The sequence below is a fragment of the Giraffa tippelskirchi genome, chromosome 3 (genome assembly GCF_054371585.1).
Source record: "Giraffa tippelskirchi isolate mGirTip1 chromosome 3, T2T-mGirTip1v1.2.pri, whole genome shotgun sequence".
Lineage (NCBI taxonomy): Eukaryota > Metazoa > Chordata > Mammalia > Artiodactyla > Giraffidae > Giraffa > Giraffa tippelskirchi.
In genome coordinates this window covers 105,936,968-105,963,592 of record NC_137277.1, presented here as the reverse complement: position 1 = coordinate 105,963,592, position 26,625 = coordinate 105,936,968, and the positions used below count along the sequence as shown (strand labels likewise).

The following is a 26,625-nucleotide window of genomic DNA, read 5'->3' as shown; positions in this document are numbered from 1 at the left end:
ACTAGAAGTATAGAATGTCATATTTCAATGGCATCTTTTTGGCAATTTGGCTATCTTCTTAGCATTTTATTTTTAAACAAATGGGTTGACATCTTATACCTTCCACAGATTTTAAGGTAGCAGGTTTGCTTAGCTCCCCAAATCATGTAATATTTCATTATGTGTACTCAGTGTGTGTGTGTTTTTCAATTTTCAAACTTCTCTCACGTGTATTGCCATTAAGGACAGAAGAAAATTTCCATTTATACAATTCCAAGCATCACTGAGTGGTCTTACAGGTATTCTTATGGGTGCGGTCCCACAATGTGACGGGGACAGTACAAGATTATTTTGGAAAGGATAGCACTTGAAATTGTAATTGCTGATAGGGAGTGACTGCATGTTAGCTGGTGTATTTTTGTTTAGTCTCTTAGGAAATGTGCTGAATGTCAGGATAAGATCTTGGAATACCTCACTGAAGATGTCTCCCATATGCTTGGCATGATTGACAGAAACAGAATCAGCAGGCATCCACCCAATCCCACGTAACCATTCCAAGTCAGCCTTGTAAAGAGCCTGTGAAAATAAGACCAGGAAGAAGTCAGCGAGCCTGGTCACACTTATTCTATTCATTGGTCTGATGGAGAAATGCAATTTAAGAATGACATACTCAAGCACCAGACAAGTAACATAAGTAAATTAATGATGTGGTGGCATAATAAACTGGGGGCCATGTTTGCTATTTAAAGGGGTTTAGTACTCTTGCCTGGAAAATCCCATGGACGGAGGAGCCTGGTAGGCTTCAGTCCATGGGGTCGCTGAGAGTCGGACACGACTGAGCGACTTCACTTTCACTTTTCCCTTTCATGCACTGGAGGAGGAAATGGCAACCCAGTCCAGTATTCTTGCCTGGAGAATCCCAGGGACGGGCGAACCTGGTGGGCTTCCGTCTACGGGGTCGCACAGAGTCGGCCACGACTGAAGCGACTTAGCAGCAGCAGCAGCAGCAGCCTTAATTCAGCCCCAGGTCATGACTACCAATGGCTAATCCATGTCTGGAGCTGCATCCTCTAATTTTTTTCCAACAAAATGGGAAATTCTAGATTTGTATACAAAATTCCCTGATTTTAAAACCTTTTAAAACTTAATTCAAAATTTAAAAACACTGTGTCAACTAAAACACATATCTATGCCTATATCCTGTCCATGGACCGCCAATATTTTACTTACAATTTAAACCTCTGTTGCTGCTTAAGTTCTGTAGAAATAATACTTTCAGAGTAGTTGTCTTTAATGTGATACAATTAAGAACTATATGCAACCACCACTTATTTCCTTATCCTTCATGGTACTGGTGATTTTGATACCATACTATAAATTCTAACCAAAACCAAATTCTTGGCTGTATAAAGACATGAAGTGATGATGCAAGATTTAATGACATAAACTTTCTGGGAGTCATGGGAAAATGATGAAAGAGTTCAGGCTAAAATGCAGCCCACTCACATCACTTTGCAGATCATAAGCTTTCCTGGCCTGAATCACGTCATTCTGGTCAGGCATGCATGTCCATTGGTGCAGGTAATGGCGGTAATCAACATCGCTGACCAGAGTCTGCGAATTTTTAGAGTGCTCGATGGAGAGCATATCCGGGGGGCTCTGGAACTTAGACTTCCATTTGGCCCAGTGCAGCCGGTACTCTCTTTCATTCTGAATCTTGCCAGCTATGAGGGCCCAGCGGATCTTGTTGTCATCCCTGGCTGTGCGGGTGCCCACGTAGTGTCCCTTCTGCTTCTCGTGATCAAGCTTGTATTTATACTGGAGACAGAAAAACACAGCAGATGGATCACAGCATGAACTCTCTATGTACCTGGGGTCTTTGCATGCAAAACTGAGGAGTAAACAAGACCACACTTACGTCACTGGCGATCTCCCTGGAGGCCTTGGCAGCCTGGATGGGGATGGCGTCCAGCCGAACGTCACAGCTCATCTTCATCTCATCCCAACCTTCACGGTAAAGTTTCTGAAGAGGAGGAAAAACAAGGTATTGTTCGTGGTTCAAACTCACCAGTGACTACAGGGGTTCAAGTAGAATTAATAACAAAGGGGTGCAGTTTTGAAGTCCTAGAACCAGTTTACAAAGAGAGTATAGGTGAAAGAATCATTATGGACCAATGTACTGGAGAACAAAATCATGTCTGGAATCCAAAGATCTGGACTTGACAAGGTTTCTTTTTTAATTTGAATTATAATTTCAATATAGTTGTTTATGGTTGATGTAAAAGGGTTTAGGTGCTTCTTGTATTGATAGCACTGGGATCAGTTTAAGTTCAGACATTAATGGGCTATTATTGAATTTCTTCATAATTCTACTTAATTCTTCATTTCAATTTTGTAATCTTCAGAATTAAAACTTTTTACATTCTGAAAAACAAGAGGGTTTTTCATTTGAAAAACAACAGGGTTTTTCCCTCTCTACACAGTTTTTTTTTTTAGATCTTCTAATACGATTGTTGATGAATATTGTTTGGAAGTGTTAGATCTTTTTACTGAAGCACTGATTAGAGGTAATAGGCCATTTTCTAAGTGTAGCACTGTTGTGTTTGTAAAGAGAGGTCAATGAAAATAGTGACTGATTTACAGCTAACTTTCTAAATTTATGTTCATATTTAAGTGGATAACTTCTGTATTAACAATGTTAGAAACAGCAGTAATTTAAATGTATAACTCAGAAGTCAAACCTATCAATTAGTTTCATGGCCTTCGCATTTTGAAAAATCAGTGCTTAGACAGGATCTGTCCTTTAAGTATAGAAAAGTTTTATATAAATTTTCATTCAAGTTTTTGTATTGAGTGGGCCTATTTTAATGCTTGACTTGTTTTCATACAAAAGAAAGTGTTTTCCACTTTTAAATGTATTATAATAGAGAATACTTAATGGAAATTTATAATTATGTTATTTTAAAGTTTTTGTATTTGTTTTATTACATATATTATTATACTATTTTTTTCTTATGTGATACACTTTTTTTATGTGGTCAAATATAATTTTTATTTGAGTTACAAAAAAACTGGACTTAGGACCTAACTTTCATCTACCAACTTTGAGAATATGGGCAAATTCTTTAATCTGTTTAAGCCTGAACTTTCCCATATGATTAAAAACAAAATAACACTGTCTTATCCACGTGATTGGTGTCAAGTTTAAATGAATCAATTTAACATGAATTTGCTTGGTTACCCATAAAATTATATACAAATGTTCTGAAAAAACTGCTTTCTAAATGCTGAAAATAACTTAAAATAGTGGACTTTATCAAGATCACAGTACTAGCAACACTATGTATAAAGAAAGTGAATATTTTGTTTAGTATTAAAATAGGATGTTTGATACCTTCCAAAACAGAAGCCATTCTCATTAGTGTCTAAATTTAACAACTTTACTTTTGGCATGGTGTCAAATACTAGTCTTGCTTATATCATGATACTAATGGTGTGTACATGCATGTTAAGTTGCTTCAGTCATGTCCAACTCTGTGTGACCCTATGGACTATAGCCCACCCGGCTCCTCTGTCCATGGGATTCTCCAGACAGGAACACTGGAGTGGATTGCCATGCCTTCCTCCAGGGGATCTTCCTGACCCAGGAATCAAACCCCCATCCCTTTACGTCTTGGAAGAGAGGTTCTTTACCAATAGTGCCATCTAGGAAGCCCAATATTAATGGTAGGGTTCTGGTATTTCCAGTTGAGAAATTTATCATGCAAAAGATAGCACATGAGACTTTCCAGAACTCTTTTTCCAAAGATGCCTATGGAGTGGAAGGAAGAGGCCGATTCTATGCAGTGAAGAGCTGGCTGTCTCTCCATCCACTCACTTGGCAATAAGAGTGCACTGCACCATATACTGTACCAATTGTAGTCCAAAAAAAGCATCAAAATTTTGTTTTCTTCCCAGCCCTTGGAAAAAATTGGCTCCTAAGAGGCTCATTACAATAAAGTTGGTGGTGCAGTACAGCACATGGTAAGGAATGTTTACTTGGAAGACTCCTCTCACAAAGATTTATTATTTTTTGAAAGATAAAAGGTTCCAAGCCATGGTGGACTGTGTTAAGAAAGACAGTATCCTTCTTCTAAGGCCATACTGTTCCACACACAGAAAATCTGTGATTCATGAAGGTACTACCTTTCTTGAACTTTCTTAAACTGTGAAGCTACCTGTGTAACTGAATTCTTTCATTTTATCTAATAGAGTTTTAAGTTGATCTCTCCCTTTCCCCTGGCATACAATGATCTATTCTGCAAAGGATGATAATTCTGCCTTTTTCTTTCTGATATTTATCTCTTATCCTTACTCTTTTTTTTTTTTCCTTTTTTTATTGATGTGCCGGCTTTTCATTGCTGTGCAGGCTTTTCTCTAGTTGAGGCGAACAGGGGCTACTTTTTGTTGCGGAGTAATGGGCTTTTCATGGCAGTGGCTTCTCTTGTTGTGGAGCACAGGCTCTAGGGCACACGGTCTTCAACAGCTACAGTTCTTGGGCTCGGGCTCAGGCTCAGTCTTCGTGGCACATGGGCTTAGTTGCTCTGCGGCTTGTGGCATCTTCCTGGACCAGGAATTAACTCGTGTCTCCTGCACTGGCAGGTGGATTCTTTATCATTGAACCACCAGGGAAGCCCTCTTATCCTTACTGTTAATTAATTATTTTGGCATAAATGAGAAGCTTATCACTAAGCTATGTTCAGAAAATGTTAAAAACTGGTAATGAGCCTCTTGATGAAAGTGAAAGAGGAGAGTGAAAAAGTTGGCTTAAAACTCAACATTCAGAAAACTAAGATGATGGCATCTGGTCCCATCACTTCATGGCAAATAGAACGGGGAAACAATGGGAACAGTGACAGACTTTATTTTTTGGGCTCCAAAATCACTGCAGATGCTGACTGCAGCCATGAAATTAAAAGACGCTTACTCCTTGAAAGAAAAGTTATGACCAACCTAGACAGAATATTAAAAAGCAGAGACATTACTTTGCCAACAAAGGTCCATCTAGTCAAAGCTATGGTTTTTCCAGTAGTCATGTATGGATGTGAGAGTTGGACTATAAAGAAAACCAAACTATAAAGAAAGCTGAAGATTTGATGCTTTTGAACTGTGGTGTTGGAGAAGACTCTTGAGAGTCCCTTGGACTGCAAGGAGATCCAACCATTCTAAAAGGAAATCAGTCCTTAATATTCATTGGAAGGACTGATGCTGAAGCTAAAGCTCCAATACTTTGGCCACCTGATGTGAAGAACTGACTCAATGGAAAAGACCCTGATGCTGGGCAAGATTGAAGGTGGGAGGAGAAGGGGATGACAGAAGATGAGATGGTTGGATGGCATCACTGACTCAATGGACATGAGTTTGAGTAAACTCTGGGAATTGGTGATGGACAGGGAGGCCTGGCGTGTTGCGGTTCATGGGGTTGCAAAGATTCGGACATGACTGAGTGACTGAACTGAACTGAACTAGTGGGCATCCTTGGTTTACTCCTGACTTGAATGAGAAACTTAGTTACTTGATGAGCCTTGCCTTTGATTTGAAATTTATTCTTAGTTATGACAAGAAAATATTCATTCATTCTTATTTTGCTAAGATTTTATTAAAAACAATAAGAATGGATATTTGATTTGGTCACACATCTTTTTAAATCTAATAAAATGAGCATACAATTTTTCTCTTTTGTTCTAGCACATTATCAGTTTTCTGAATATGAAATATTTCTGGCATTCCTGAGTGAATCCTAGTTATTTGTATCATATCATATTCATGTACTATCGAATTTGATTTGTTAATATTTCATTTAAGATTTCCTCATTATTATTGGTTTGCAGTTTTCATTTGAGGCACTTATCTTTGACAAGTTTTGATAATGGTGAAGGCTTTCCTTCTTTCATTAGGCTCTATAGTTATTTATTCCTTGAAGTTTGGAAAGAATTGCCCTATAAAATCATCTGGGTGACCCTGACATCAGAGAGGAGTGAGGAGAGGTCTTTAATAACCCTCTTAATTTCTTATAATATGTTTTTATTCTTTTTCTGGAGTCAATTTTAGTAATTTATAATTTCATAAAAAGAATCTCCTATATATCTGGGTTTTTAAATTAATTTAAATACAGTTGTGAAATGAATTCTAATTATTTATGTTCATCTGAATCTGTCATTCATTCCCCTTTCTTGTTTGTGTCTCTTCATTCCTCTTTCACCATCTTTCTCCTTGCTCCCTTCTCTCTTTTGTCATGTTGACACTGCCTCACAGTAACTGGCCTTACCCAGTGACTCAGAACTAGGGATCTGCCCCTGTCCTTACTCCTGGCCAAGGGCCTCCTTACCCACACAATCTTCTCTTCCTTGGCTATGAAGAGTTCCCTAGTGATAGCTTCGTACCAATTGGGCAACTTTCCAAACAAAAGAGGAGTCTGTTGCAGTACTTACATTGCTCATGTTAAGAGCATTGGCTCTAGCAAGATTAATTTCTGGAGTATCTGGCATTATGTGGATTGAAGTTTTATCCTTGTCCCAAACTTCTCTGTACTTTGGCTGTGGAAAGAACCAATAACAAAATTACTTCACAGTTTGTAATTTTGCTAGTTGCAGTGTACAACTTTTGATTTTTCTGGTCCCAAATCTTTTCATATTAAAAATTTCCAGAATCTTTTCACATGTTACTCAAATTTGTTACGAAATCTGTATTGCCACCTTTCATTTGTACTTTGAGATTTTGTTTAAAGTTAGTAAGCGGTAACAAAACAACCGTGTCAACACCACTTACTAAAATCTTTGCTATCATCAATATTACTATTATCTTACAAATGGATTACCAGATTAATTATTTAGCATTCCTTTATAACATGAACTTAATTTTAATACAGAACAAAAATGTGACTCACAATACTAATATTTTCAGCATTTGATTTAGCAAGGACAACGTCAGGTGTGTCAGCAATACTTGTGTACTTGAGTTTCACCACAGGCGTCCGATAGACACTGTCTCGGAAGATGTGCTGGGCATTTTTGACTCTCAGTACTTCCGGAGATCCTTCAGGCATCCAGCCAATGCCACGTAGCCACTCCAAGTCAGCCTTGTAGATGGCCTGGGAAAGAAAACAAAGTCAGGAGAGGCAGTTTTTTTTAAAATCTGTGGTAAAGTAAGAAAGCAGCTTTTCATGTTACATTTTCTCTTCCAGAAACAAAAATAAAGCTGAGCATGGGCCTAACAGAAAGAATTTCTCATATGCACAGCAGTGTTTTGTCCTGCTTTGTCTTCTGTGGTGGGTGTGTGTGTGTTCATGTGCATACACAAATTCTAGAAAGCAGAATGATGCAGAAGGGATGCCCTGCTTGGGGGATATGTGGGAGATTTTTGAATATTTTGGCTATCACCTCATTAGCCAATGCAGACTTTGAAAAAAAAAAAAAATACAGACTCTCCAAGAAGTTCTCCACACAAAAGCCAGAATGGTCTTTACAAAATTCATCATTCAAATCTGATGTCACAACATCCCCCCAACCTATGACTTCCCATTGGTCTCAGGATAAAGATCAACATCTTAACCTGGACTAGACTGTGATGATGGTCTAGCATCAGTCCCTACTCATTCTTCCAACCCCATCTGACACGTGCTTCCCTTTGACCCATATGTTCTGACCACACTGGCCTTTCAGTTTGTGGTTTACATACACCCCCCTTTGTATATGTTCATCATTATGCAGGAATGTCCCCTGTGTTTTCCTCACTGAACCAACTCCTATTCTCTTTTCTTATCTCTAAATCAGCATTTCCCACCTCACTTTTTCATAGTGCAGTGACCACTCTTTTTCAGCCATCCCATTTTTGCTGATATTCACTAGTTGACATCTGTTCCTTTATCATCAATGTGAACTTCCTTAAGTCAGAAACTTTGTCTTGTGCTTCTTTATTCACCATTGTGCCTTTAGTGCTCAGCACAAGACATGGTACATGGTAGGTTTAATAATTATTTTTAAAGGGATAATTAAGAACTCAATCCCTAGTTCCACAATTTCTATCCCACTTGGGTTTTCTTCCTCAGGACAGCATTTCCTTTTGAACTGGGATTTGCATTTTCTTGGCTATCTCAACATGTTTTCTCGGGAATATGTAAGTGGTTAACCAGATAAAATTGCTCTGTGAAACACCAGTTATTAATTTCATTAAAAAACCATTGTGTTCCTCAGAAATAGTACATTAATAACTAATAGGATACAAATATCAAGCTAAAATAAGGAGTAAGAGGAGTCAAAATGCAGGGAAATTTCTACCTTAGTGAAGAAGGTTCTATGTTTTAATGTGTGAAGTATGACAGATACCCAAAATCTAGAAGGATTCTGGAAGAGGATTACACAGGTTTTGAAGCTTCCCTTTCTTATTCTTTAAGAACTTGATTGCTATGCATTCTTTAATACACCAGTATGGTTCAGGTTAATGAAGAGACTGCATTTATCTAGAAACTGGACTAAATTCACCAAATGGCAATCATTTCAAATGATAGGTATACTCTTCTATAACAAACTCATCTATTATATTAAAATATCTCCTGAAGCTTAAGGGAAGTTCAGATAACTAAAAGAAGGAATTCATTCCATACAAGAAACAACTATCCTGATAGAATTCATCATTTTCAAAAGATTGAATGGTTAGAAAATATAAGTAATCTAAAAATATTTTGGACAAACTAATGAAACATAATGTTGTGAAGAATACAAAGTTAAGGAAAATGCATGAGCTTAGAGCATGCTGCTAATCTTTTAAATTAATTTCAAGGAAGACAGCCCCTGTCATTCCTCAACTAAAAACACGATGACACTAATATTTAATAAGCTACAAACAATGAATACATTAACAAAATCTATAGAAAAATTCTGGTAGCCCCACTAACAATGAAGATGAAAACTTTCTGAATAAGCCCAGAAGTGAGGCTTGTGATTAACAAACTTAGTAAAATATCCCAGGGAAGTGCTCAGGCAGGGAAAGCATTCCTGAACATTGGAAGGAGTGACCGGGCAAAGCTGTGGAAGGCTGTCTTTCTGGGGATTAGTCATCCCCTCCCCTCCATCCCCAGGTACCAGAGCAATAACTTACATCACTCTGCAGGTCATAGGCTTTCCTGGCTTGGATCACGTCATTCTGGTCAGGAAAGCAAGACCACTGGTGTAGGTACTGGCGGTAGTCCACATCGCTTGCTAACGCCTGGCCTTCTTTGGCAGCGTTGATGGACACCATGTCCACTGGGATGGTGATCTTGGCCTTGTGGTCATTGTATGCCTTTTTGTACAGCCTGTCATTCTGCATCTTCAACACATTTGCCGCCCAGACCAGTTTAGGGTCTTCCTTGGCATTGCGACACCCAATGTAATGACCTTTCTGTTTCTCGTAAGCAGTTTTGTATAGATACTGGTGGATGCGAAAGGAAGAAATAAGATTTGTTTCTCCAAACTAACTTTTTCTGGACAGCCTGCTCAAATAACTCCCTCATATTACCCTTTTGGGGGCACTGTTTTTCTTTAAATTCATACTGCAAGTTTTATACTTGATACTCTGGTTTGCCTTCTACGTTTATATTCATGAAAACATTGTGAACACCTCAAAGGCAAGAACTGTGCTTCTGGGTTATCCTCCAGTATAGGATTGTCCACTGTTTCCCAAACTTCAGTCATTGTGTGCCATTCTCACATGTTCTGTCATAAAGTTTTGTGACAATACTACTTGTACTTCATATTTTACTTTGTCAATTTGATTTCTTGTCTAAAATAAATATATTTTAAAGTTTAAACTTATTTACAATTTTTATTTTAAAATTCATAATCCTATCTAAGTGGACAAAATCAGTGTTTTTCTAGCACACATTAAAACAAATGTAACTGTTTTAAAAATGCTTGTCCATATACTACATAAAATTACCCCAGGAACCACCTAGGCATGCTGCACTTCAAGAAACAATAGAATTCTTTGTGCCCACTGGATCTCTGTAAGTGTTTATACATTAACTGATACTGAGAAGATATTGAAAAGAAAACCAAAATCTGTGCTTAAATATATGAAGTGTGGAAATAAGCAGAGAAGTAAGTCATCAAATTGTCGTCAAAGTTGTTCTTGAATTTGGAATTTTAAAGCAAGACACTAGAAACAATGCCCTTCATTCTACTTAAATATAATTCCTGGGGAATTATGTTAAAGATTAGTACAGTTTTCTCTCTCTGGCTGTCTGTGAATTAGTGTTTGTTAAGGCCGAGCAAAGAGGAGCTCTCACATCACTGGCAATGTCCCTGGAAGCCTTGGCATGCTGGATCCCAATGGCATCTGCTCTCAGGTCATAGCCGGTCATCTTAACATCTTCCCAAGCTTGCTGATATTGTTTCTGCAAATAGAGATTGCAATGCCACAGTCAATCTGAAGAGGGGGCTACTGAGTCAGCACTACTGATATGCTCAAGAATACACATTAACAGTTACACTGAAAAATTAACTTTCCCTTAAGATTTATAAGGAGAAGGCAATGGCACCCCACTCCAGTACTCTTGCCTGGAAAATCCCATGGACGGAGGAGCCTGGTAGGCTACAGTCCACGGGGTCGCGAAGAGTCGGACACGACTGAGCGACTTCACTTTCACTTTTCCCTTTCATGCACTGGAGAAGGAAATGGCAACCCACTCCAGTATTCTTGCCTGGAGAATCCCAGGGACGGGGGAGCCTGGTGGGCTGCCGGCTATGGGGTCGCACAGAGTCGGACACGACTGAAGCGACTTAGCAGCAGCAGTAGCAGCAAGATTTATAAAATAGACTGGTTTCATACTGAACTTAAATTCTAGTACATTTTAATGACATTTAGTAAAATTCTCTTCCTGGATCTTTTTTTTTTTTAAAGAAGAGAATTTAAAAGACAACAAATCATATGAAAATGAGAAAAATTATGTGTAGATAATTTGGCTTTTAAAAGGAAAAGTCAATGATAGGCCACTAAAAAGTAAAACTAAATATTACCATACATGCATATCTATGTTTTGATGTCATGTGTTTGGTGTAAACCACATTTTTCCTACTAAAAAAGACAAGGACATATGATAACACATATGTGTGTGCACACACATATGGCACTTATCATTAAAGACTAGAAGCAAAAGGAATGTTAATGAAATGCCTATTGCTAAGTGCTCTCTGAAGCACACTAACGAGAGGTTTGGTGAGGCAGAGAATACAGTGTGAAGCAAGTGGATATGCAGGGCCTTACATTGCTGATCTGCATGGCATTGATCTTGGACTGCAGGATCAAGGGAGTATCAGCTGGTATATTCACGTTCGCCTTCTCTTTCTCCCAGGCATCACGATACAATGGCTGGTAAAAATGAAAAACAAAGGATTGTTGATTAGTAAATAAGCCAATTACCACATGAGTAATACTATAGGTATGATGAAAGTTTCCCTTTGGATGTGTTCAGATATTAATGTAAATTGCATTTTGTTTTCATCTGTGTTTTTATTCAGAAGGTGCCAAAAGTGACTTCAACAAGAACACATTCATGTGTGTTATAAATGTAAAATGAATCAGAAACATGAACTAAATTTATCCTCTTTTATTTATTCACATGTAATTATCTGGCAGATAAGCCCTCATTGCAGGTAACTGTGATAATCCACATTTCTAATCGAGTCCTGGCTTTCTTGGCCCAAATAACTATCATAATGTCTAATATTGGAGCTGCCTCTGGACTTTCAAGTTATTTCACCATTGAATAGCAATAAAAAGGTGGCAATTTTGTGATCATGGTATTAACTGGTGGACCTGTACACAGGCCAGGTTTCAAAATGTGTTCAAAGTGTACATCAGAGTCTATGGAACATGAAGATGCCTACCACATTTATACTGAACAAAGAGTTATCTAACCAAATGAAATGTGGATGCTGTTATTGATTGGTTATATGAGATTATATCTGGATACACGCATGTTCAAGATTCAAGATTCTAATCCTGGTGTTAGCAATTTAAAGTTCATAATTACAATTTTTTCTTTTCTCTTTTTTAAATTATGAAAGTATGATAACACATTTACAGGAGACTTGGAAGATACAGAACAAAGTTACATATAGTTCTATTATTTTTTTAAGTAGATAAATGAAGATTTTTCAGTCCGAGTTTCAATATCAAACTCTCAAAAATTAACAAAATGAATATACAGAAAAGTAGAAGGATATAGCAGACCTGAAAAGCATTATGAACCAATTCTACAATATTAAGATTTATACAATTTTCACACAATAGTAGGATACAAATTCTATTCCAGTTCCCATAGACAGTAAACCAGGAGACACTGAAACATATCCAGGGACATAAAATAACATGCAAAAATTTCATGGTCTAAAGGTATTAAAATCACACAGAGTCTGTTTTCTTATCACTGTGGAATTATGTTAGGAATCAATATCAAAAGGTATCTGCACATATTTTCAAGTGCAGTGTGACATTTACCAAGAGAGATCTTTGACTTAGCCATTGAAAGCATCAACACAGCTAAAAGGCTGAAAAAACAGACGGTGATTGCAGAGAAGAAAGCATTTAAATGAGAAATTAATGTCAAAATGAGAAATTAATATCAAAGATACTTTTAAAAAACCCCGTGTATTTGAAAATTAAATGTCCATTTTTAAATGATGGGTGTATCTAAGAAGCCATAACAAAGAAAGTTAGAAAATAAAGTTCACAATTATAATTTTTATTGAGACTTATTCAATTTGTCTGAACATATCATCAATTGACTTACCTCACTGATCTGTACGGAATTGATCTTTGCCAGAATAACTTCAGGGGTGTCAACAATGCTGGTAAATTTGAGGGCTTCAGGCCTTGTGCGATACAACCTTTCGTTCAGGAGATTCTGGGCATTCTTTACTCTCATCACTTCCACGGAACCCTCTGGCAACCATCCAATACCCTTCAGCCATTCCAGGTCTGATTTGTACACGTTCTATAAGAAGGAGAGGTCCACAGAGCTCAGAAGAGTCAATTCATGTACTAGAGTATGATGCCAGCAAACCACACATGACCTCTACTTAAACCAGCTGGGTGGCCAGTGCCGGAAAACTCAAGGATCAACATCAGATGTTAACATTTGAGTGTTACATCTCTGGCACACACCTCTGCAAGAAGTTTAGATTAGAGGATCATATAGGAACTGGAGCAGGGCTGGCAACTAGCACTTGTGGAATGAGAGATTGCAATGACACGTAATGTTGTTTTTACGGAAGATTGAGCTTCTGTGCTCACTACTTGAAGCCTGCCTTTGACGTGCCACTGGGGATAACATCTGTAGGAATCTAAGATAAAAAGGTCCTTAGAAGCAGGTATGTGCTCAGTTGCTCGGTTGTGTCCAACTCTTTGCAACTCCATGGACAGTAACCCACCAGGTTCTTCTGTCCATGGAATTTTCCAGGAAAGAATACTGGAGTGGATTGCCATTTCCTCCTCCAGGGGATCTTCCTGACCCAGGGACTGAACCTGCGTCTTTCGCATCTCCTGTGTTGGCAGGCAGATTCTTTACCACTGTACCACATGTATAATGATAAACAAAATACATACTTACATCTATGTACACTTCTCCTTTTTTCTCTAATATTATTTAAATATATATAAATACATAAACGTATATTTACACATTTTTCCTATATGTGTCAGATAAACTTGAAATCCAACATTTTCTTATGCTTACATCTGTTTCTGACATTTGGATACCTGATCATGCAAATGTAATGGATCAGGACAACTGGGATTGAAATTTTCTACCATAATTACATGGAGTAAGAGTGATTTTGATCTTGATGAATAAGGCCTTCTAAAAGAAGGAATCCTCTTTAAGATATAAAATATGTTCAGAAAAACTCCATGGAAATATATAGAATATGTTAGATTCTATTGAGATCAGTATTTAAATTACATCCTTAGGGAATATACTGTGATTAGACACACAGACACACATCTCCCAGGAGTCTGGAGACAGGATACGCACATCACTCTGCAGTTCATAGGCTTTCTTTGCCTGGATCACATCATTCTGATCTGGCAGACAAATCCACTGGTGCAGGTAATTGCGATAATCAATGTCGCTAACCAGGACCTGGCACTTCTTGGCCTGAACAATGGACATCATGTCCAGCGGTGTATGGTGAATTCCTTTAGACTTCTCATAAGCTTTCTTGTATTCTCTGTCACTCTGAATCTTGGCAGCATGGATAAACCATACCAATTTGGGGTCATCTTGCAGGGTGCGGCAACCCACGTGGTGGCCCAGTTGCTTACGGTACCCTTCTTTGTATTTGTACTACAGGTATGAAAAAATAGATGAAAACACATATGAAAATGATGTATGAAGAGGACTTTTCATTAAATGCTTTTGGAATATTTTTTTAGCCTTAATGTGACTTGGCTCAACATGGGCAGTCATTATATATTTCAATTCACTTTAAGGAAATTAGGGTTATTTTAGATACTTTCATTGAAGACATGAGCAAGTCAGTAGGGATATAGTATGGTGGACAAGATTAATAAAAAAATAACAGCTAACAATTACTGAGCAATCACTATATGTCAGACACTATTATGAGTGCTTCAAAGTACTAGGTCAATTCATATGAAACTGCTGAGTTCTTTAGTTAAAAATAGTTGAATAGATACAATTATAACCTGATTTAATCCTCATAACATCTCTATGATGTTGATAGTAGTATTATCACATGTTTCAAATGGGAAAAATAAGGCACAGTGGGGTGGTAATCATTATTCCTAAGGTTGCCTGGCAAGTGAAAATTAGGTCAAATGGTCCCCAAGAGTACTGAAGGTAGCTGAGGTAGGAAAAAGTCATATGTGTGGTTTTGGAGACAGACAAGAAAGGTGCATGTTTCAGGAATGGAAAACAAGGTTGATGGTTCAAATCAGAAGATGGCAACAAAAGGCCTGTGGACAAAAGTTTCCACTTATTCTAAGTGTCTTAGGGCCAGAGTAAGACAGTTTCTCTTTCCTGTATTTGGATAATACAGGAACATTTGGACAAAATGGAGAGGGAGAGAGAGAGAGAGAAACTGGGAATAAGGCAGATACTGTGGATTGACTATGGGTTTTAGAGATAAAAATAAATAAGAAGGAAGAGACAGCCGGATACATAAGATAAAAAATAAAGAATTTGAAGAAAAGGAATGAAAGCGGCTTAAAGATTTGGAGCTGGGCCTTGGTAGGATAATTGATTTGACTGCTGGTAAATTTTTAAATTACTGTTAAACAAACTTCAAATAGTTATTCAGAACATTATACATATGCCTCCAGCATAAGATCTGGTATATAAAATGTGATTTCAGTCTTAAGTCTAACATAAAACTTTCATCTGTGATTTGTGTTTATGGAGAATGTCATAAAAATGTGGAGGATTAAAAATCACATTGTACTGGCTCCTAAATTTTTCCCAAGAATTTTGTATAGATTCTTCATGATATTTCACTTCTACTTAGAAACAACTTAGAAGTGATTTATACATATACTTCATCTATGTTTACCTTAGTGCTTTTCATCCCATTTTAATATTTTAAAATAGAGTTTTTAGCACAAAAATTTAAAAGTAAATCAAGCCAAAGTAAAATTCTTGAAAAATTCTTTCCCAATCTGTTGTATAGAGTAGAAAACCCACAAGGAACTAGAAGGAGCTGTACCTCGCTGGCAATTTCTCTGGAGGCTTTGGCATGCTTGATTTCAATGGCATCTGCTCTCAAGTCATAGCCTTTCTGCTTGGCCTCATCCCAGTCTTTCTGGTAGAGTTTCTGTTGAGGGAAAACACAGGTTTGCTTATAAGAATTGAAAATCAGTGGACAGACTCAAAGTAGTTATACTATGAATCATAAAGCACACTGTACATGATGGCAGCTTAAGAAAAAACAGTCACTTCTGAGTTCTTTCAATTATTGCCTAATTATTTTATGGAGCACAGGGTACTTGTGATTATAATTTTAAAGCTAAACATCTAAAGCTACTATTGCTTGAATTATTTGCATCCATCACAATGTAGTACAATGTGAAACTATCCCCTTACACATGGGAACTAAGAATCAACCGTGAACCTAGAAAACCTTCATCCAGCTACCATGTAAGACTAGGTAAGATTTTTTCCTAATGTTGCCCTTTGACTTTTCAAAGGACTCTGCTGAAGGAATGTGACATAGATATCATACCTATCCTGCACTCTCCACATAATTAAAAGTTTTGGTTTTTCTTATGGCCTTGAAATGTCAAACAAGAAAGTTCTGGATCAATCCAAAACCTATAAAGATAATAGAGAATGTTACCTCTTATACTTCCTTGTGTAAGAGGCACTTAACTAGGGATTTCATTATTCTCAATTAGTATATGATGAAACTGAGCTATGGGCATTGGATGTAGGACAATGACTTCCAGGTTGAAAGGAGGACATCAATAAGATTCAGGTACCCCAACTCTCACAGTGCAGGGACTCAGATGTGTATCTAAACTAATGTTTGAAGGAGAATTTCCATTCATATTGCCTTGGGAATGGTAGCTAAATAGAAAGTATCTGACACCCCAAGCTATAAACACTTCTAAGGTGGGTAATTCATCCATTATAACACATTCCATATGCTGACAGATACTGTCCTTCAAAACCTTTATACTCCATATTATGCCTCTTACATTGCTGATTTGCATGGCATTAATTTGAGCCTGCAGTATGAGTGGTGTGTCAGAAGGAATGCTTATGTTGGTTTTATCTTTATTCCAGGCTTCTTGATACAGTTTCTGTGGAGAGAAGGAAAATATTATTTTAATACAGCGATAGATACTTGAAACTTAAGCCTTTGCAACTATTTAACCTGGAAAAATGTTTTGTGCTATGTTTGCAATGGTTGGTTTTTTGTGTCAGCTTGGCTAGGCTGAAATACCCAGGTATTTGGTCAAATATTATTCTAGCTGTTTCTGTGAAGGTATTTTTTAGAACAGATTAACATTCATACCAGTAGACTTTGGGTAAAGTAGATTACCCTCTGTGATATGGGAGATGGGGGGCTTCATCCCATCAGATGAAGGCTTTAAGAGAAAAAAGACTGACCTCCCCTGGGCAAGGGTAATCCTGCCAGCCAACTGCCTTGGACATGTCTTCCTGGGTCTCCAGCCAGTTGGCCTATCTTGCAAACTTTGGACATGCCAATCTCCACAATCATGTGAGTCAATTCCATAAAATAAACCTCTGTCTCATACATCCCATTTAGCTCTGTTTCTCTGGAGTTTTCTGACTAATACAATATTCTACCATTTAATGTGGAGCATTATGCCATAAATTTTGTAATAGGTATTTGCTTTCCTGTAGTGTCATGCAGTGACAGTTTTCATTTTACTGTTTCCAAATTTGTGTGTGAAATAGCGGAAAGGCACACTGGCATTTGTCACAACTCTACTTGGCATGTGCCTTCACTAAACTAGCCAAGAGATTCTTCGAGTTGCTCCCATCACTTTAGATCTTTGAAGAGACGCAATCCATTTGCTCCATTTCGGTGGCATCTTCCAAAGAGAAAGTCCCACAAGAGGAGAACCTGGCAGTAGGATGGTTCTTACCTCACTCATTTGCAGAGAATTGGCTTTTGCCAGGACGACCTCTGGTGTGTCGACAATGGAAGTAAATGTCAAGGCTTCTGGGCGTGTCCTGTAGAGTCTTTCATTGATCAGGTCTTGAGCATTCTTTACCCTGTTCATTTCCACTGAGCCTTCTGGCATCCAGCCGATGCCACGCAGCCAGTCTAGGTCTGATTTGTACACATTCTACAAAGATATTAGACACAAAAATTGTTCCAAGTGTTAGACACAGCATCCCTGAATTGAAAAGTAAGTTCATGGGGTTGAGGGGTTCATAAGCCCAAGAGATGGTGGTTCTCAAAAAGTAGGACCTGAGATTTTACATGACTCAGCGGTTTCAATATCCAGAGTAATTTTTCAATTTTCAATATCCAGAGGAAAATATTTTTTTTTAAATAAGGGCTTTATTTATTCATTCATTTAGCCACATGGCATGTGGAACTTCCCCAACCAGTGGATCAAATCTGTGCCCCCCTGCACTGGTAGCACAGAGTTTCAACCAGGGAAATCCATGTTAAAGAATAATTTTTTATGCTAGGCATGAATACGAATAAAATGATAATAATGCTAAATTTCATGATGATTCGATATTACAAAGAAATCATATAACTGAAAAAATTTAAAGATACTTTGTTGAATCTCATTCCATTTTCATCCCATAATAACTGACCCAAGGAAACTCTGTTCAGTGTTTTGGATATAGTACAATAGTGGTAGTTATTTTTTTTAATATTCAGATAATTTAAGTTTATCTAAAATAAATTTTCATTCCCAGACATACAAAGGATGTGAAAAAAAATAATCTGGAATCTAGGCTAGGGAAAAAGGATATGACCTAAGCAGAGTTCTTTATCTAACGTTCTTTGATTCCCATAACATAACTCCTAAACAGAGGTTTTAACAATGTGAATGGTGCCCCCTGAGGTGGTGCAGTGAACAACTCATGGGTCACTCTACAGAGGCACTGTCTGGACAATTAACAAATTTATGCCCTCCCATTCCACCTTTCTCAAAGTTCACGTTACTTACATTACTCTGCAGGTCATAGGCCTTCCTGGCTTGGATAATGTCGTTTTGATCAGGTAAGCATGTCCAGTGATGCAGGTAATTTCGATAATCAATGTCACTGACGAGAATCTGACATTTCTTGGCCTGCAAGATGCCTAACATGTCCACTGGGCTACTGAACTTGGTTTTCCACTTCTGGAACTCCTTCTTGTACTCCCTCTCACTTTGAATCTTTCCTGCATTCATGGCACACATAATCCTGGGGTCGTCTTCAACACTCCGGGCTCCAATGTGGTGGCCTTTGTGTTTCTCATATGCTTCTTTGTATTTGTACTAAAACATGAGAGATACAGGTTTAGAAGCCCGATTTTAATACCATATGCATGCTGACAATCACAGACAATAATGAAAACCCACAAGAAATGGACAAGAGTTTTACATTGCAAATATTTTGATATCTCTGAACAACTTTAAACTGTTTTGTGCTATCATAAAGGTAACTATAATCATATATCTTCACTGCTGAAAACTTTTTATGCAACAACTTTGACTACAATTTCAAAATGTGATTTTTTTTCTCTGGGACAACAAAAGGAAACAGCAAGAGGAAGCAACTACAAAGTGTGGCCCACCAGCTGCACTACGGTTGTTCAGCAAGGTGAGACCAAGGGGGTTAGACAGAGAGCACGTACGTCACTGGCAATGTCCCTCGAGGCCTTGGCACTTTTGATGGAAATAGCATCAGCTCTCAGATCATAGTCCTTCATCTTTGATTCATCCCATCCCTTGGTGTAAAGTTTCTAGGTGGAGAATAATATACAACAGAAAAAGAAAAGTGTTGTAGAAAGTTAATAGGCCAATTCTAGTAAGGAAGGTGCTAAGATGGTAACAGAATTTTAACTAGTTCTAGACTAAAGGCTGAAACAACAATGAGGAAGTCTCTTACATGGCTGATATTGGCAGAATTGTTCTTGGCCAGCAAGATTTCTGGGGTGTCTGGCATCACATGGATGGAGGTTTTGTCAGCATCCCAAGCTTCCGTATATAAATGCTGTGGGGGAAGTAAGGTAAACCCCTTTGTTAAAGCCAAATACATTGAAGTTATTATCAAATTTACTTCATTTAGCTGTAAGATAACCTTTTCAAGTTTATTTGGAGGTGAGGGAAGCAAAGGGGGAGAGAGTAAATCATGGTCATGTTTAAACAGAGACTGAATAGTTTTATAGCCAATGGAAAACAACATCATGATCTCAATTATTAATTCTTTTTATTTTGTGACTCTCAAGCTTACCCATAGAACCTTAAAGGATGGAGCTTGGCTATAGAACCATGATATAGTAGAAATCCCTAGATTTCAGAATCAATCCCAAGGTCAAACCCAGCTCCTCCATGTCTAAGCTGAGTGATCTTGAGAAAGGTACATAAAGCCTCACACTTGTCATTTTTTTGAGGGGGGAGGATTATCATACCTTTCTAATTAAAGTTTTTTAAAAACCTTTATGCTTGTCTCTTTCTTTTAGTTGAGGTGAAATTGGTATATAACTTTATTGAGTATTTTTTGGAGATTAACCATAACATATGTATAATGCCTGAGTCATAGAAGGAACTCCACAAATTTTATGATGTTTCCTATTGTTATTTTCATGGTGGGTGCTCTGTTGATGAGTACGGTATAGAATAGACTTTCTGAAGTTTTAATACCTTAAACTTCGAAGTTTGCTATCTGAGAGCCAATTTCTTACGCCACACTGAGCACACAATTTCATTGCCCTGATATTTGGAAGACATTCAGGCAGGTGTGGGAGAATTCAGAAAAGTTCAATTCAACTTCAAATGTGCATATTAAGGGCCTACCTACTGGATGAAGAAATTAGTCCAATATCAATAAGCAGACTGCCAGAATTCTGAAGGAAAAAAGCAATCATCTATTTTGTGTAATAAAACTGAAAGCAGCAGTAACAGCTCACTTTCCAGAGTGGGATTTCAACAAGCAACTAATTTGAGATGTGCACTGACAGTGCCATGCACAGTGTTTCTCAGACTTTTGAACAAAATCTGAAACAGGTGTATGTTTTTTTACAAGATGGATAAAGAGACACCAATGACTTGAGTCAGCTCTGCTGAGGAGAACATGCAGAGAAAAGTATTGCATTTGTGGACGTCTCCAGGTCACTGCTCAGAAGAATGTGTGCTTTAACCCCAGAGAACTTGTTTTAGGCTGTGCTTCCCCATGCACACAGAGAATGTGGGGTCAGGGTTAAGAAGAGCACACAGGTCCAGCTAGAATTCGAGCTTTGTTGAAGGCCTGCATGAGAATCAGGCCCATCACCTACCTCTCCTTTCTCTGGAAACCCTCCAGGACATTTCTCACTTTATGAGCCCAGTATGAGGAAGGTATGACTCAGGCAACTGGCCACAGCTGAAGACTCACCTTGCTTATGTTCAGGGCATTATTCTTTGCTAGGATAATCTCTGGGGTGTCTGTAATGCTTGTGAACTTGAGCTGGACTGCAGGCTGGCGGTACTTTCTTTCACTCAGGATTTCTCCAGCTTTCTTCACATGCTCGACCCCCACAGAGCCAATGGGCACCCACCCAATGCCTCTTAGCCACTCAAGATCAGCCTTGTAAATAGCCTGAAAATGAAATAATGTCAAATATTTGTAGAAATTACCTCCACAACCTGACATCTCATGATTTAGCATAGACAGATGGTATATACTTTTGCAACTCATTTGTGTAAATTTCTGAAAAGACACAGTACTGCTTTACTTTGATGTAGAACATCTAGTTCAACACTTTGTCCCTGAAGGTAGTCAATGTCTACTGTTTTAGAGACCTATGAAATCTCTAATAATACATGATTTCATTGATACAAAACCACTTTAAGAAAATTTCTGCCAGCCTCCCAATACAAAGTGTTTATTCTCTGATTTGATTGCCCATACCTGTTTGTATGGGAATAATTCTCTGTTAGAATACAATTTCTTCCTAGCTCTTTGAGCAGTGGCCTTCACAGCCATTGTGCAACATAAAGAAAGGATGAACACTACAGCATGTTGAATCAATGTGTTTTCTGGGGACAACAAAAAAGGGATCATTTTTCACATGATTCTATACTCATGCTTCTAAGCCAAAGAACATATATTTTTTCTTTTATTTAGCTTATCCTCAGTCTCCTTTCTTGTGTTGTAGTTCAAGCAAAAAAATATATTTTGTCCTGCTTTCACATTTCTTCTTTCAATTTGAATAATTGGCTGATGAAGAATTTTTCTTATAAGTAACAGTTACAGTTCTTTTTGTTTTTATGGCTTTTTGGGAAACTATTTTTTAAAATGCCACTACTTTTATCATTCTCTCAAAAGTGACTACTTAACAGAGCCTGATCAAGAAAACAAGGAGCTACTATACCAATAAGGTAGTATTTGAGTCCCAAGGACAATCTATAAACTTTTATGCATAAAATTAGCTACAAGAGTATATTGTACAATGCTAGGAATAAAGTCAACATTTTACAATAACTATAAATGGAGCATGTTTAAAAATTGTGAATCATTGTATTGTGCACTTGTAACATATAATACACTACAATACACTTTAGTAAAAAGCATATATATATATAAGTACCTCACAGATTTAGTTTTTTCTCCTGATACTCTAATTTTATTTTTAATTTTTAAAAAATGAAGTATAGTTGATTTACAATGTTGTGTTAGTTTCGGGTATACAGCAGTGATTCACTTATATAACTTAATATATATATATATATATATATATATATATATTCTTTTTCAGATTCTTTTCCATTTTAGGTTATAAGATAATATAGCTCCTTGTGCTATATAGTATGTCCTTGCTGTTCATCTATTTTATGTAGTGTGTACCTGTTAGTCCCCAACTCCTAATTTATTCTTTCCCTTCCTTAGTTTAATACTTTTGATAACTATTTTCCAGTGTGATTGGTTTCTTCTGAAACCAATGTGTGTGTGTATATAATTTTATGCTTTTCATGATATTGTCCTGAGAAGTTTTCCACAGGTTTCACAAGACTGCCAAAAGATTCCATAGCACAAAAAAAGTTAGAATCCCTTCTTGAAACCTTGCTGAAGAATATTAAATCCACTCACATCACTCTGAAGGTCATAAGCCTTCCGAGCCTGAATGACGTCATTCTGATCAGGCAGACAGATCCATTCATGAAGCGGATGCTTATAGTCTATGTCGCTTACAAGGATCTGACACTTCTTGGCCTGCACCAACCCCATCATGTCCACTGGACTACTAAACTTGGTCTTCCACTTCTCAAAGTCTTTCTTGTACTCCCGATCACTCTGGATCTTGGCTGCATGGATGGACCACATCATCTTGGGATCATCCTTAATATTTCGGGCCCCAATGTGGTGGCCAAGCTGTTTGCGGTAGCCTTCCTTGTACTTGTACTGAAGAAAAAAATAAAGATATAAGTCTAATGACAGGGACATCTTATTTATATCACATTTTATAGTTTCATAGATATATTATTTCTTTTGATTTTCCCCACCACTAATGTGAGAGAAAAAGATTAATATTATCAACTCAATTTTATAAAACAGAAAACTGAAGCCTCCAGGAGTCAAGTGATTTGTTCAATGTCACACCCTAAGCAGGTAGCGGGGCTAAGACTAAAATGGAGAGCTTCTGATTCCTAATACTTTTCCCATCAACTAAACTATACTGCCTAGTTTACATTTGCTTAACAAGTAACGTAAAAATATTTTATACAATTTGAAAGAGAATCTACTTAAAGATGTGACTTTTTATAAAAAAGTTTTGATATTATGAATGTTTTAGAATACTTCCCTTGTAATTAGAATTTATAGTAAATTCCATAGTCAAACATATGAGCTATGTTTAGAAAGTTTCACCAGGAAATACCTCCCTTATTTGCCTGTCGATGTCATTGAACTTTTGCCCATGAGAGAGTAAATGCCTTGGGTTAACAATCTATTTTTAAAAAGTGTTACTCAAGAATAACACTTTATAGTCCATTTTACCGTGAGATGGTCATAGTGTGGGCTTCTCCAGCTTAGAAGCCAGAAACAGTTTTGATAAAGGAAGAAATGAACCATATGCCTAAGGTCTGGGACACTTCCAGAAGAAGGAAAGTCTGGATGTGAATCCTAAGGAGCACTGGTACAGCATGAGGGTACTGGACATCCTCAGGAGATGTTTCTCATGAGATGTGAAGGACTAGAGAGGAGAGGAAAGTGGGTGCTGAGTAAAAGCTTTGCTTACTTCTCAACTTATTCTTGTGTCCAGTTATGAGCATCTTGGCAGGAGAACCTTACTAAAGGTCAACAAAAGATTAAACAAAACTCTAAAATGTACCCATAATTAACATTTTCTCTTAATGCAAGAATAAATGTATAGTAGTAGGAAAGAGTTCACATTCACATTAGCTGATTTACATGTGGTATGAATGTCTTTAACAAAAACGTTTTTTCTTTATTACAAACATCTGGGTCATCAGCTGCTCGACTTCTGAGGCTCAAAAATAGGAACCCGTTTTTAGTGTTCATAAAATACTTATTTTTAAAGAGTGCAACTCCATCTTTGACAGATTAATGGGTATTGAACTTGGTATCTTTTGTTTTCTTTTTCATTTGCAACTTTGTACATGGGGGAATCATTAAAGGAGATTGGGACTTGCAGGCTAAATTTCTGGCAAGAAAAGCTGTAAAAGCTGCCATTTGTAAACATCTTTGAGTAAGAAATGCATCTTCTAAAAATATCAACTTACATCACTAGCAATATCTCTTGATGCCTTGGCTGCTTGGATTGGAATGGCATCCAAACGCAAGTCATAACCTTCCTTCCTGGACTCTTCCAAAGCAAGTTTATAGAGTTTCTGTAGAAAAGAGAATTAATCCATCATTGCTCCTTTTGTAAAAAATGAAGCTATTTATTATTAAGCTTTATCTGTCCTCACTTAAACTACAGAAACAGATCCACAAAGTATTAGTGTGGGTTTGTAGAAAACTATGTTTCATAGGTGCTCAAGGATTTTAAGGCACATGGTTTAAACTTTGATATTTTGATTAGCAAATCACAAAAGTTTTTAGGGAGGAACCAGTATCTGGTTGCTAAAATTCTGTTTTGCCAAACAAGCACATGTAAAAAAAATCCCAACTGTTTATTATCACAATTTTAATATAAAAGAAAGGCCATCTTAATGACAAAGGAGGAGAAAAATAAGTATGGTTATTTCTAAATTGAATATATTTGTATTTGATAACAACTCAATGTGTTGTTCCTGTTTTTTCCCATTTTTGCCATGGACTATCATCCCAGACTATGATCAATCTGTAGACTAGGTTTTCAAAAATCACCACTCTAATGAAAATGTTGGTTCTGAAAGAGATGCATAGGAAAAAGCTTGCAAATAACATTAAATGGTAACCAGAACACAATGAAGCAGCAAAAAAATACACAGTACAGCAACTCACTGCATTCTAAACCCAGTGTCAACCTGCTAAATAGTTGCTGAATAAAATAATGACTTAATGACCACAGTGCCCTTAGGGGCGTATAAGGCTTTAGTAGTATAATCCCTTTGGGGATACTTCTCCGTAAGCATTTCATTCCATGACATCATCTTCATAAAAGGCTGGTCTACTTTGTGGACCTCCCACACAGCCCACAATTGAATCAAGAAAACTATCTCTTGAATCAAAGGAGAACTATCTGTTTTAGTGACAATCTGTTTTAGTGACAATATTGGCTTGCAGTGCATACAATAAATTGGTTAAAACATTTCACCAAGGGAACTGTTATAGTAGTTCATTTTTGCCTTTCTCTTCATGATAAGATCAGTAGGTTACTCACATCACTATAGTTGATTCGGTTGAGCTTGGCTAGCATGATTTCTGGTGTATCAGGCATGACATGGATTGTTTTCTTGTCATTGTCCCAGGCTTCAGTATATAAGCGCTATGAAAAAAAAAGATGAGAAAAATTATTTTGGAGCTCACATTTTTTGATTATGTGCCAGTTACCTTTTCTTTGTACAAAGTAGAAATAAAACTAATAAAGTTGCATAAATTCCTACTTTTCAAGTAGATAAATTACTATTTCCAAAAGAATTTAGGTTACTATTTCATTGACCCAGTTTTTACTGTTTCTTATGAAAACATTTTTTAACAGTGCTAAAAAGTATGATTGGGTTGCAGTTTTTAATACCTGTAATTGTGAAATACTTACAGCACATGGTATTTTTAACAGCTTAATATTCTGAAGTATTACTAAGTAACATGGTGTTATAATGGGAAAGTCACTTTTAAAGGTATTATAAATCCTATAAGAATCTTCAAAATGTAGTAACATGTCATAATTTTTACTTTGTTCTATACTTGATGCTGAGGAGTGAGGACTCACCTTATTCATGTTTATAGCATTGTTCTTTGCCAGCACCTGCTCCGGGGAATCAGTTACGCTGGTAAATTTCAGTGCATCTGGACGCTGGCGGTAGATGCTGTCACTCAGTATCTCTCCGGCCCTCTTGGCATGAACTACTGCCAATGAGTCAATTGGAACCCAGCCAATGCCTTTCAACCATTCAAGGTCTGACTTATATAAATTCTGCAAATCAACCAACAAGAAACAGTTATGAAAATAATTAGTTTTTTTCAGATTCAGAGTCATAAAATGTATCATACTGTGAGAGGAACACAAAAAGCACTGAACAGGTAAAGCTGCCATCTCAATTAATCACTCATTCATAAGCATTATTGACTCCTGAGTACATTTTCCCTAAGCATTGCTTGGCATAGAGGATTGTACTAGGAACAACAAAAAATCTTTCTAAAAAGTAAAGACACTGTCCTGCCTTTGAGGGTATTAAAAGATTTTCACTTAAGAGCAGAGTTTCTTTAGCTTTGAAAAAGGTGTTCTAATAGCCCCCCAAAAGACCATATACTTAGACAAACACTGTGTA

General features: G+C 37.2%; 1 protein-coding gene across 50 annotated transcripts in view; it reads right to left on the bottom strand.

Moving 5' to 3' along the window:
* NEB (nebulin) overlaps window positions 1–26,625 on the bottom strand; it is a 245,000-nt gene that overhangs the window by 74,952 nt on the left and 143,423 nt on the right. For all 50 annotated transcript variants that reach the window (XM_081578089.1, XM_081578080.1, XM_081578102.1 and 47 more), the window contains exons 88-108: window positions 26,067–26,270; window positions 25,518–25,622; window positions 24,433–24,540; window positions 22,781–23,092; window positions 21,086–21,289; window positions 19,601–19,705; window positions 19,347–19,454; window positions 18,676–18,987; window positions 17,629–17,832; window positions 16,711–16,815; window positions 15,720–15,827; window positions 14,030–14,341; window positions 12,788–12,991; window positions 11,260–11,364; window positions 10,283–10,390; window positions 9,115–9,426; window positions 6,905–7,108; window positions 6,450–6,554; window positions 1,898–2,002; window positions 1,486–1,797; window positions 451–555 (exon numbers count right to left, since the gene is read on the bottom strand). In XM_081578089.1, the coding sequence (XP_081434215.1) occupies window positions 451–555; window positions 1,486–1,797; window positions 1,898–2,002; window positions 6,450–6,554; window positions 6,905–7,108; window positions 9,115–9,426; window positions 10,283–10,390; window positions 11,260–11,364; window positions 12,788–12,991; window positions 14,030–14,341; window positions 15,720–15,827; window positions 16,711–16,815; window positions 17,629–17,832; window positions 18,676–18,987; window positions 19,347–19,454; window positions 19,601–19,705; window positions 21,086–21,289; window positions 22,781–23,092; window positions 24,433–24,540; window positions 25,518–25,622; window positions 26,067–26,270 (3,747 nt within the window). The remainder of the gene's footprint in view (window positions 1–450; window positions 556–1,485; window positions 1,798–1,897; window positions 2,003–6,449; window positions 6,555–6,904; window positions 7,109–9,114; window positions 9,427–10,282; window positions 10,391–11,259; window positions 11,365–12,787; window positions 12,992–14,029; window positions 14,342–15,719; window positions 15,828–16,710; window positions 16,816–17,628; window positions 17,833–18,675; window positions 18,988–19,346; window positions 19,455–19,600; window positions 19,706–21,085; window positions 21,290–22,780; window positions 23,093–24,432; window positions 24,541–25,517; window positions 25,623–26,066; window positions 26,271–26,625) is intronic.